The sequence below is a fragment of the Athene cunicularia genome (genome assembly GCF_003259725.1).
Source record: "Athene cunicularia isolate RWA chromosome Z unlocalized genomic scaffold, athCun1 chrZ_part1, whole genome shotgun sequence".
In the NCBI taxonomy this organism is placed as follows: Eukaryota; Metazoa; Chordata; class Aves; order Strigiformes; family Strigidae; genus Athene; species Athene cunicularia.
In genome coordinates, this window is record NW_020799142.1 from 31,118,474 (window position 1) to 31,131,706 (window position 13,233).

General features: G+C 35.5%; 1 protein-coding gene across 2 annotated transcripts; it reads right to left on the reverse strand.

The window, feature by feature from the left end:
• Positions 1–1,113: 1,113 nt before the first annotated feature.
• Positions 1,114–13,225, reverse strand: SYT4 (synaptotagmin 4). Of its 2 annotated transcripts, none has more exons than XM_026865888.1 (4): positions 12,988–13,225; positions 9,405–10,213; positions 7,689–7,809; positions 1,114–4,682 (listed from the first exon to the last, which is right to left on the reverse strand). In XM_026865888.1, the coding sequence occupies exons 1-4, from the start codon at positions 13,019–13,021 to the stop codon at positions 4,375–4,377; spliced, it is 1,272 nt and encodes a 423-aa protein (XP_026721689.1). In that variant the 5' UTR covers positions 13,022–13,225; the 3' UTR covers positions 1,114–4,374. The 2 variants fall into 2 exon arrangements, with proteins under 2 accessions (XP_026721689.1, XP_026721688.1); XM_026865887.1 differs by having other exon boundaries at positions 9,399–10,213.
• Positions 13,226–13,233: the final 8 nt, after the last annotated feature.

Consider the following 13,233-nt stretch of genomic DNA (forward strand, 5'->3'; position numbering starts at 1 on the left):
CTCGGGAATTGCATCTCCTGCAAAGAGCAGGGCATCTGTAAGGGCTCTCTTGAGAAGGACTTGTTTATTGCAGCAATTTGAGATACAAATAACAATCAGGACAGAAGCCTTGAAACTTCCCCTGAGGCTCAGCTGCATTATTGTTGGAAAACCTAAAGATATTCTTGATTTCTGTCCTGAAGTAGAGTCTGAAATGTGACCCATTGGAATCACCCTTGTTTGAGGAGAGCTGTATAATGCAAGGAATTAAAAAGCAGTGACTGCATAGGATGGAAAAGACCAGTCTCACACCTGAAACCCGTTTCTTGGGACAGGAGGTCTGCCAGAGGGACTACACCACTTTATGCCCGTGGAAGGATTTTCCATTTCATGCATTTGGTTAGTGGACCCTGTCATGGATGACGGGATTGTCACCACATCGGTGACAAGGGTCAGCGATACCTTCCAGGTAATCGGTTGTAGGTTCACAATGGGATTCATTAAATGGCATGTGTATCCCAGCTGCAACTGTCTCCTTCCTCCCTTAGCTTGGTTCTGTGCTTGTAAAATGCTGTAATAATCTCAGAGACCACAGCAGCAAGGTTTGTGTTTGTATACAGCATTTGAAAGAACACTTTCTCTACCTTAACTTCCAGACTCACCTGACAAGCTGGTGCCTAACATGATTTCTGTGTCATGTTACAAAATAAGAATGGCACAGTGTGACTGTCCAAGGGATATTTTTTGCTTCTGGAAAACAAATGAAACGTCACCAGGGTTCCAATAGCAATGTGACTTCCATTTTACTTCTTCCACCTAATAAGGTAGGATTCATTCTTGTTTACTTCTGTATATCAGTGTCTGTAGGGGCCATATAGAGCTCAGATTTTCTGTCATGTCTCAGGTTCTAGCCTGAGTGTACAGCGCAATTGAAGACAAAGGTAACGACGCAGCAAAAAGCTAGAAATAAATAAAATGTTATATGCCTGGGTAGTATTTGGCAGAAGTCTAATCTACCTCCATGAGAAGCAGAAAACTTTGCAAGGTAAATGTTTTTCGATAGAAACATGAGAGAGTAGACCGTGAATACAAACAGTAGCAACAATCTCTGGAAAAGATACATTGGTGGGATTATTGTTTTGGGATGGGATGAACAAAAGCAGCAGTTTATTCTTGTCTTACACACATGGCACAACATACAGAACCAGCACAAATAACTTACAAAATCTCATACACCATGCTTCCTCTCGTATAGCTTCTATTAAGTTACAACACCATAACAAATCAGGTATTTAGTTACGACAGATCTCCAGACATGGATAATCTCCCATTCAAGGAGTGATTATTTTTTGTAAGCTACTTAGACAAACATCATTTTTTTACATGTTTAATACAGTACAGTATCCTTAACAGAGTTCAAGATATTCACAATGATAATTGAATACTTTATAAAACAACAGAATTTCTCATCTTGGTACAGGTCTACATTCACTCCTGCATTGTCTGGTTAACAGATGTGTTACAAGTCATCTTTACTCAACTTTCCAAGCTAAACATTGCTTTAAATGGAAAACAAAATTCTATTTACAGGTGGTTTATTTTTTTAGATTTAATAAAAATGTCTTTGCTTCCCTTTCCTATTCCTACCCCATATCCCCAACAGCAACTGCCATTTAGCAGGTAGAAATATTAACCCTCAAGCTACTATAGAAACTTGAAAAAAAAATCATGACAATTTGTTGAATGCAAAATGAAAGATGATTACAGCCCATCATTAGTTCAAAAAGGTGATTTTTTTTTTTTTTTCTCCAAATGTCAGAATTTGTGTCCATTGGAGAGAGATGACTCCTGTCATCTGATTTTTAGAGATAATGTAGAGATAATGTATGGGCCAATATACAAAACTCTTTTTTTTTTCTTTTTTTCTTTTTTTTTTTTTTTTTTTTTTTTTTTAATTACAAGCTGTCTCACTCTCACACAATCACTTTTAGTATAAAGTTCTTTCCTTACTAGGAATTATAACAACTCTGGTTGTGCAGTACTGACTTAAACTCTCCCAGTCTCCATTAGATCAGATTAGATGGTGCCATTGACATTGCTGAGTTGACTCACAAGAAGAGTTTTGCTCTGTCATTGCACTTCAATCCCCACTGAAGCCTGCAGGCATCTTTGTTTGACTTGGTGACTTTGGATTAGCTCTGCTTGAATGTGGCTGGCAAACTCTAGCCCTTAAGCAGTTAATCAGCTTTCTAAAGAAATAAGCAAAAAAGATTCCTCTCCTTTATACATACAATATGCAGGTTTGGTTTTTTTTTTTTTTTTTACATTGAGCATTATCATAAAAAGAATGTTTATGTTATTTTGAAAATGTATTTTTACAGAAATCTATAAACACTGTTATATCAAACACATTCTCAAAAACTGGAGAAAATACCAACACAAAACCTGGAAGAGCCTCAACAGAATTCTTCCAGTGCTATTTGTCTACTTGCATATTTCATATTTCAGTGTCCTTTACTGCAAACGTAATTTGGCCACATGAGAACAGGTAAAGTCCACAACAAATCTCCAACAGTTTTGAAAAGGACCTGGATCTGTTGTTTAATGAAAGTAATTTGACATGCAATGTATGTTTGGGTTTGTTGTTTGTTTTGTTGTTGGTTTTGTTTTTGTTTTTTAACTGGCATGCCCTTTCTGTTACCTTTATTTGCATTGAGCAATACCTTAATTCCCAAATAATCTTTCACTTCACTGATATTACATTTGACAAAATGATATATGCAAAAAATACTGAAAACAGTTTCACATTTTTTAAATCCTTCTTATGGTAACAATTAACGTCATTATATTCTTCTTTATATGTGTTGTAAATAAAGATTATGTAGGAATAATATCTGCAGACAATTCTGTATCAGAAATCAGTGTACAACCTTCAGGAAATCTGCTTATAGTTGTGCTATAGTTCTGACAGCCTAAAAATCTATCTAGCTATCTGGTGTGACCAAGAGTGAATTTCACAGATCTAAATGATTTATTTATACATTTTTTTTTTTTATGTTACATCTGATAATCCCCCAGTTTTAAGTTTAAACATACATATGTCACACTAACATGAAAGCAGGATGTTTATATTCCCCTACCATTACCAATTTTCAGTACAATCAGTAATGGACTTTAACATGTATAATGTAAGTGAAATGCACTTTTCAGGTAGTTTGTCTAACATAATACTGGATAAATTATAATGTGAGCTTCGTTTCCTATCTTGCAAAAGTTTAAAAATGTATTAAAATTTTTATGTTGGGTGTAGTCTTACTGACTGTAATGGCATTAGTCACAGTTCAGGAAGTTAAACAGCAGAATAAGGTTTTGATCTCAGTCTCACTGTTTTGTTTGTTCGTTAATGAAACAAAAGAAGAAATTACTGTAAATATTTACTTAACGGTTTAAAGCATAATTGGTGAAAGTTCATTGACTGTAATATCCTGTATGTTATGTCGCCTCAATGAAAATGTTTTCCCATGGCTTGAAATGCTTAAAGTGTAATCCTTGCCAGAGGAAAAAAAAAAAAAAAAACTAATCCCAAATTCTAACTATACTGTAACATGTACAGTCACCCGTAAAGGAGCCCTTTTAACAAAACTATGTATGCTAACTAGCTCAATGATTTGCAGAATGTATCTATTTCTGTCACTGTAAAAAAAAAAAAAAAGAAAAAAAAAATCATATATATACATCTTAAAAAAAAAAAAAAAAATCCAAGTTTAAATAATTATACAGTATTTCCACAGATAAAACAACTAGTTGCACATGTTATGATATGTAAAACAAATTGCTGAAATTCTCTTCAGTCTTTGGGATGAATAAAGTATAAGTAACAAAAACCTACAAATGATTGAATTTTCATAAAAGAAGGTTTTCAATGGCGGGGTAGAAGGAATTCCTCTCCTACTCACCCTCATTCCCCATGGCTTTTATAGAATCAGCCCCTTCCCCAATAAGCCACAGGTGGTATTTTTAGATCTAGCAATATATTTTAATGAGGTTATTTTTTTCTGTATAACAGTACTAAGTTTTCAGTGACTTTTTCATAAAGCATAGTCTGTACTTATTGAAGTTTATAATTCTTCAGAAGTTTCAGGCTATTTAAACTTCAGAAGAACATGAATCTGATCCAATTATGTTAAAGTCTAATGAAAGATAAATTCCTTTATTTACTGTGAAAACTTTGTTACCTTCTGTTCTGATAATTCAATCCAGTTTTTATTCCCCCCACCCCCAAAAAAAGTCTTGTAGTTACAAGCCTGTAATTATACATAGCAAAGAAAGAAAACTGCTCCTTGCCTATGGAAATAAATATAGGTTTTTTTCAAGTTTTGACCCCTTTCTAGGTTGCTAACCATCACACAACATATGCCACTTGGCAATTTGTCTCCTAGGATATTCACAGATTTCCTTCCAGTGCTCTCCACCTGTTCCTTCTGCTGAAGATCCCAAGGTTAACCGGCCAATGACCTCATTCCTTGACCCTCTATCTGAATCTAAAACCAAAAATTCAATGCTGATATCATCAAGGCCCTCACAAGGAATGTCAAAGACAAACAATTCATTGAACACTGCATTGGGGGTGCATTTCTTCACATGGGTTTTCTTTTTAGAAATTCTCTTCTTATCATGGTACAGGTTCACTTTGACATAAGGATCTGAAATGAAAAGAGTGAGCACAGATCAGCTGTCAAACAGTGTTGTTTAGAGATTTTTTGATCTAGTTAATGGTAAATTTCATAACTTATCAACATAATTACATCACACTTGAGGAGATGATTCAAGAGATTAAAGATTATTCATCTCATCCAATTTTTTTTTTTTTTTTTTTTTTTTGGGGGGGTGTGTGTGTATTTACATCTGAATTAGTTCCTTTAAGTTCCCTTTATGGTCACCAAAGATGTGTAATCATGATAGTCAGTGAAATTTAGGGCTTGGTTCATGTGATCAAAATACAGATTTGTCTTTCATGAGATAAATCCTGCCTTGTAATTCATTTAACAATAATATCTCTACTACATGCAAAGGTGTTCTGAAAATACACAAAATTCTAATAGACTCTGACAAATATGCATCATTACATATTTACGTGTAACAGAAATTTACTTTTCACATGTTCTACCAGTAAGGGATAATCATTAATGTTAATAAGACTCATGCAAAGAAAAGCTTCAGAAAGGAGAGAATAAACTCATGCTGAGAGAATATATGTATGAAAATCAGTTCTGTTACAGTTTTACCAAAGCCAATTAACTTGATTAAATTGATCCCACCAATTTTTTAAAAATAAATTTAACACTAAACTTTAAATGTAAGGGTAAGTTTGTTGTTAGGATATGTATTGAATTTATGTCTGAGCTGTACTATTATTGAAGAAGGAAGGGAAAATGTTCATATTTTTAGCTGTCAACCAACTTCTAGCATTTGCAATTCTCATTCAACTGTTGCAAGATTCCTTTACTATTGTCTTCAACAATGGCTCTATTTCTTCCTTCGGAAGACTTCTAGAAAATGCTTTAAAGTACCTTGGCATTTATTTCAGAGGAATGTGAGCCTGTTTCCAAATACTTATTGTACAAAGATGAAGTACAAAATCCATTCTACTAAACCCAACCAGATAAGATATTCTATGTAAACAATCAACAATTAAACATCAATAATAGCCGAATACTTTCTTTAAATGTAAATTTAAAACAACCCTATTTAGAAATTTTATGTCAAATTTATGAGATTGAATTGATGAAAAAGTTTTTGTTTCCTTGAACTGACAATAGTTTAAAAGGAGGTAAGGTATGATAGAATACATCTTCACACTCATACTCTATCATCATAATAAATATTATAAAAATAGAGTTTAATGTAATTAAAATGTTCATTGGTTTTGGAATGAATATATGTCAAACAACCATCAAAAACATAAAAATCAGTATCCATCAGTGGATTCATACCGTTGTTCATTTCTGTTTAAATGATATTTTCTAACTGTTACCCCAGCTGGTTACTAGATAAGGCTAGGTTTGTCTTGATTATTAGGTCTTTTTGGAGACCTCAACACTGGTGATCAAGGAAACAAATGAAGTTGTGGGAATGGAACAGTTTCTGAATAAAAACTTTGCAATTGAAGATTGGTTTATGAAATTGTTCAGCTCACCCCGCAGAAACACCAAGATTTATGCTGGTCTGAGGGGAAAGTCACAGAAGAAATTAGGTCTGTCGTGTATTCAGTGGTACTGCTGCCCAGATATCTATTGAACCTGGCCTTGCTGATGGACATCAAATAATGAAGCACTCTCTAAAAGAGCTCGGTCTCCAGGCTTAACTAGGATGCTTGTATTTCTCAGAAATATTACATTCTTATTATAGTTAGCAAGGTTGAACTGAGGGAAGCAGAAAGACCAAACAAAATTGACAGCTTTACACATAAGAGCCACAGTAAACAAATGTGTAGTCTGGATGTGCTATAGGACCAAGGTGGATGCTGAGACTAGTAATGCTTTTGTTTTCAAGTTGTTTTCCCACCTTGGTCTGTTAAGATCAGCTTGCTGTCATGCTGTTTTCATGAAACATCCACTAACTGTGAATTTGGGGTTGATATTTAAAATACATATGTGAAGTAAGCTGTTGGGCTCCATTTATTTCCTTTCTCCTTATGATATGTGAATGAAATTGAGATCAGAAGGATTTCAAAGGAAATTCAATATGGAAATGGAAGTTATCTATAGCTTTGCTGTATTGGAACTATCATAGGTTAACTTTCTAGGTAAATTGCAGCATTTCTTGGTGTGAGTAGAAAGACTGTATTATTGGTTGTAGTAATTATGATTCAGTGGTTCCCAAAACTACTTCCACTTCTTCTTCTTTAAAAAAGAAGAAAAAAAAAATCCTGTGAAATGAAAGAGTATCAGTCCTACACAGAATCAACAGTAGATGTGCCACTATTGTTATAGTCCATTGTAGTATATTGTTCTTTTTATATGATTGTCTTATCCTTAGTATGTTGTGTATTAAATATTGTTATTATGTTGTCTAGCAATAATGTGCATCTAAGTGCAGTTCTACTATTGGCTTCAAAGAATGTTCTGCTGAATGAAAATGGCACAAGACCAGAAGGGAGTACAAAACCTGCTCCTTGTTAGTGCACCGCAAGTACAGCTCATGATAAAGCATAGTTCACCTTTTCACCTTGCCAAATAAACGCTAGTGCTTACTGGGCCAAATTCAACACAGGTGTAACTGGTTTCTTTTCTTGGTGCTAGGCTGAAATAAACCATATGAAGATCTCAGTCAATACTGAACTTTTAGTAAGAAAGTAACTTTTTTTTTTTTTTTTTTTTTTTTTTTTGGTCATAAATAAAAGCTTTTAGTATATGCAAACTAGATCCCGTTCTTATGGCAGGCAGGTTCTGTTCAAGACAGTCACAAAACTCATTGGTTTTCACCGCTAACAGATGTGGTGTTTTTTAACGTGATTGAAAAAGCAAATTTGTAAAGTACATACCTGGAAAAAAAAGCATTAACCTAGATATGAGTAAATGAATAGGCTGAAAATAATAAAGACAGTATTTCTACATTTATGGGATGCTTTTAGTCTTTAAAATGCCACATTTCAGCTGTCTTCCATCTGTTTTATCTTCTTATGGTATATTCATTAGTAAAACCATTACCTGATAATCCTGACACATCAGATTTAGGTAGATGCCTGGCTTTTAAAACAACCACAGTGAGCGTGTTCGTTGTAGACTGATAACAGAGAGAGATTAGCAATTCTCCACGCCCAGATGATTTCTGAGGAAATGAAGGAAAAAAAAAAAAAAGAAATAAGAGTATTTATAAACAATTATATTGACCAAGCGTTAAACCAAAATTAAGAAGATTTATGAAATGTCACATAACTGTATGCTCTGAAGTGGAGTAAAAGGATATAATTTATGGAGCTATGCTCCTTTACATAGCAAAAATAACTACCCTCTACTGTAGTTACATAGCTCTTCTTATGATTGGTTACTAGAATGAATGAAAATAAAAAACAAATAAGTGAAAACATAAGTTAATATGACATTATTGGTTTCAGAGATTAGAAATTAAATCCTCCATCCTGAGGGGGGAAAAAAAAAAAAAAAAAAAAAAAAAATCAGTGAATGAAAAAGATTGTAAGCAAAACAAAACTCCATATAGATTGAAAAAGAAAATCTAATAAAATAAAATTTAATACATGTTCAGTAAAATGTTTTTCAACAGGAAGGTGCAAATAGTGAAAGCTCATCCCTGACACTTTCTAAAGTAGTGTAATATACATGAAATAAAGATGACATCAAAGACTTTTGCTATGATTACTAGATTTGAATTTTCATGAATTGTTTCTTTCACAGAAAGGAGGAAGGCAAGAGAAACAAGCAAAAAAAAAACACCCAAAACTTTATATACCAGAAAATGCAATAAGTTATCAACAAAAATATCAATGGCATAGTAATAGTTGTTGTAATATAGCAGTACAATTGCAAAATAACAGTATTAGTTATAGGTATGTTGTCTGGGAGACATTTATTTGATTTGGCAGTATGCTTGCTCTTTCAAAACAATCAAATTGAAAGTCAATACACATTCCAGTTCCTTAGCAGAGATTAAGAGACGTGTGTGTGATGCATGTGCTTTTCTGTGGTTCAGCTGTGATAGTTGTAAATGATCATTGCATTCTGAAACGAGACGACACGGTATGAAATATTTTTATCCCAGTGAAGTCAGTATGGTTTGCCATTGACTTCAGTAAGTCTTTGGCTTTCCCCTTTATCTCTTACTGTCCTTAGTAGAGCTGCTGCCTGTGTCACAATTCTTGAGAGAGAAGATAGTAAGAGCACTGGTTTGGAAGAACATACTACTGCATCAACACTATGGTCGCTAACAGGTTCCAATTCCTTAGCTAAAGACTGCTTGCATTCTTTAAGAATCTGCTATAAAACCCAGGTATTTGAATTGAAAGATTTACATTGACTATAATAAGCTTCAATAAAAAATTATTTCAGACAGAAAAGACAAGAAAGGGAAGAAATAGAAATATTTTCATTCTTTCCTTTTAAAGGAAATTAATTTGGATTGACGCCCCTTAACCTAATGTAAACAGGTCCACTCAAACCTGCTGGACCAGCTGAATAAGCAAGTAGAGTTTAGAACATTAGCAATTTCTTGCAACATGCTCACTGTAATGTTCTTTTATTGCATTTGTGTAATTGCTTCCTCATACTGCCATTATGAAAGCATCTCAATGACTTGCATGATGAGCTAGTTCCCTTTTCTTTACAACGTGGTAGCAACAGTACACAGGAATCATAGCTAACACTAGCACAACACTTCTAAAATTCAAATAAAAAATATGTTACCCTAACATTTCTTTTGATGATCTCTCTGTCCATTAGCAGTCTTCCTTCTGACAGTTCAATTCCTGCGAGGGGAATGAGGACTTCTCCTATGACATCATCTCTGGAAAACCTGTCAAAGCTCAAGATCACAAAGTGAAGTGTTAAGTCTTGAATTTGGGTATAGGGGATCCCATAAAACGTGAAGGTCTCATCAAAAGCTGGATCTAAGGTTTTTCTCAGCACTCTGGTTTTCACCTTGTGCTTTTTCTCAGGCAGAATTGTCATTTTGATGTAGGGATCAGAAGTCATTGACTGTTCATCCATTGCTGGCAGCCCACGTGCTTCTTTGATGTTCACTACAAATGCCTTTTTCTCAAAGTTGTACTCTAAGGAGAAAAAGAGAGTTCCTAACTTGTCTTGTTTGTCTTCAGATGACAGGGAAGTGATGGATTTTAAACTATCAGGGGATACTGAATCTTTCTTCCTTTCTGCAAAGTGCTTAGGAGACAGATTTTCAGGATCTGGAGAGCTCTGGATTTTAGGGGTTGTTTTGGGGAAGTTGCCGTTTAGATCTCTCTTCTCCAGGTCAAGATGGAGAGAATTCTTTGGCATCACTGATTTGTTCTTTGCTTCACTTTTATCATCTGCTCCAAACTTCTTCTTACTGTTGAGATTCTCAGGGTAAATATCGACCCCCTTCAGAACATGGACAAACTTATATGGAGGGGTCTTATTGGATTTGGAAGATTTACGTTGGCAGCAGATCCAAGCAAAAAGGGAGACCGAGAAGACAAGGCCAAATGCACTAAAGATGCCAACCACTGTAGGAATTTCATCTGCAAATCAAATAAATAGCGACAAGCACATAAGCAGCAATGCCTTAGACTCTGTATGATATTTAATAAAGTAATAATTTAGTAAAACAAACTGATACGAGATGGTAATAGCAGCAGGATCAACAGACTGGAAGTGCTTTGCATTGTACATATTGCTCGCCACCTGCAGGCATGCATGTGTAGTCCCACACTAAGGCACGCTAGTTATGTTAGTATTTTTCCATATCCAGAGTGTTTGGGAGGAAAATACTATTCCCATCCTAATAGTAAAAAACATTAGTAATAGCTCGACTGTCTCATCCCTCTGTGTGTAGTTTCTAAGATTATATGTCTGTGAGTAATACCAGCTCTCGGAAGGTTTCAGCTTTGAGTTTATGGAGCTTTGTTTGTTAGATAAAGCAGACTGTGAAATATACATTACTTATAGATACATCATCTGCTTTTCACACTGTTTCCTAGAATGCTTTGTACACTCAATTTTCTTGGTTTTTATGGTCTGATCCTATAATTGCCTGGAGGTATTACTTGAAAGAACTGAGTTTAATTGGAGGTTATAACACTCAACAGATTCAATGGGATTTTCAATACTTTATAGTAGGAAGTCTATAAAAAAAATTTAGAACAATTTCATACAAACTGTCTTTTCCAGATGGATGTGACATTGGGCAGTCACATGTGAAACCAAAGCTGAAAAAAAAAACCCTATTAAATGTGTCATTGATAACCACTGAGCTTTACATTTAAGACACTATGAATCAAAGCTATAGGGAGTTTACAGGAAAGGTCACTACTTTTTAGAAGTATATAAGAAAAACACTGAAACATAATTATCTTCTATCTTAATATGAATCCTTAACTTAAACTGAATAAAGAGAAACTGAGCAAGTGTTACAACCTCAATTGTCATGTGGATACATTAGTTACATATAGAGTATCATTAGCCCTTCAAAGCATGCATCGAAGGGTAAATGAGCACAACTAATTGGAAATCCAATTTTGCCCATAAGTAACATTACTAAGCGAGTTTAAACCTCCCACAATGTAACAATCAGAGCTTAATCTTTATTCCCTGCAACAGTGAAAGACCAGTAGAATATTAATGGAATTACATTGTTTATGCATATAGGTAATTGTGTAACAGTTCTAGGTCCTTTCCTGAGAAAAAGAAAACTGTCCTCCTCTATGTATTACTAAATCAGTTTCATTCAGCTAAAAGCTGGGCAGATAGATGTGCTGCCACTATACCTTTGCTTTTTAGTGGGATGATTAAAAATATCCACAATACTATCAGATCATATTAGGACATAATGTTCCAGCACAGAAAGGATCAGGCCTGGCTATTAATTTTTTTCCGACAACATTCATATCACTTTCCCTTTGCTGACAAGTTGTATCAGTCTACAAACTTAATTGTAAATAAAATGCCTGAAAATTATATACATAACCAACAAGTATTTTTTCTGAGTTAAGCACGTGGCTCTGAGTATCAAGAATTCCCTGGACTGCAGAAATTTAAATATACATGACATAAAGGTAGAAGGCAAAAAAATAATGGAAAGCTAATCAGATCACTTTAATAGCTTTTAAGAATGATTTGCACATTTGTATTACTTTTTCATGAGATGACAGACTTTGTATACTAATAGATATTATGCTATATTTTAACTCTACAACTACCGAAAGCAGTGGTATAATCAATTTTGTGTTTAAAATATTAATTATCTTTCTTAAATAAGTAATTAGATAAGCATGATGTCACAAATGTGGTTAGAAATATCATGTGGGTGGGGTAGGAAAGAGGATGAAATGGTAACTAAAATGGTTTTATATTTACAACTAATTATGTTGCAACCAGAATTTCTTGCTGTTGTCATAATGTAAATCAATTGGTTAATGTTCAAGGCAGTGTATTAATAGGAAACATCACCTATTGATTCTGTGAGAACTTATTATTTCAGTTACGTGATACAAATCTGGAGTCACTTCACTTAAGTCAATGGCATGCTCCTTGAATTTAACCACTACTAAAGCAAATATAATCTAGGCTAGAGTCAATATTTGTAAAGCAGAGTTCGGGAACATTTCTACTTACTGCTTTTCCGAGTACAGCTGTTTCTGTATCTATTTTGTAAGCGCACATATATATGACTGTTTCTGAAACTTCTGGTAACACACTTAAACACCCTACATCCAGTGCATAGAAATGACAAAACTGAAAAGTTCATTGTTATCATTGATGTTCTCAATGAACCCTGACTGATCAAGATGCAGCTGTTTAGCTAAAACCACTGTGATCCTGTATTTTCATCTGCCTAGCAATGTCCTTTACTAGGCTACTTTTCACTTTAACGAATGGTTGACAAGTCTTTCTCTATAAAAAAGGAATGACAATTATTCCAAGAATGTCTTGAACAATGATTTTCTCTGTGGCATAGGATGCGTTTACATCATTTAAATCTGAAGCCACGCTACTTTAAACAAGACAGAGGAAACAACCCCAAACCTCTCCCGTTCGAAAATTCACCTACACAAACCACTCTCCCCGTTTACCAGAGGGGAACGGGTAGTGAGGAAGGAAGAGAGCAAAGGGAAAGAAAGCAAATTCACACAACTTCTGAGACCAAAGAGAAATGGGGGAAATCAGGTTCGTGCCCAGCAGCCGCGTGCTGGGAGGCGCTGGGTGGCTCAGCAGAGGCTGTCTGCCTGCACTTTTCCTGGGGAGGGGAGCAGCCCCCAGCCCGGCGGGCGGGGAGTTGGGGCCGGGACGCGCTTACCGAAGTGCTGGCGGCCGGCCGCGATCGGAGCCATGTTGGCGGCGTGCGCTGTCCGCGGTGCTGGAGCCGCTGTCCGCGGTGCTGGAGCCGCTGTCCGCGGTGCTGGAGCCTCCGTCAGGGGAGCGCCAGACACCTCCTCGGGTGCCAAGCGACCTGCCCGGGGCGCCGAAGGGGCTGCCCTGCTCTCCCCTGGCTCTCTGATCACAGAGCCCAGGCGACCGGTTTTTTTCTCAGCGTGTTTGGTGT

Excerpts from the sequence above, each read along its gene's own strand:
- SYT4 (XM_026865887.1), bottom strand. The coding sequence starts at position 13,021 with ATGGCTCCGATCGCGGCCGGCCGCCAGCACTTCG. Across the intron at positions 10,214-12,987 it reads GGCCGGCCGCCAGCACTTCG|ATGAAATTCCTACAGTGGTT; the intron begins GTAAGCGCGTCC and ends TTTGATTTGCAG. Across the intron at positions 4,683-7,688 it reads TGATGTGTCAGGATTATCAG|ATCCTTATGTCAAAGTGAAC; the intron begins GTAATGGTTTTA and ends TTTTCATTTCAG.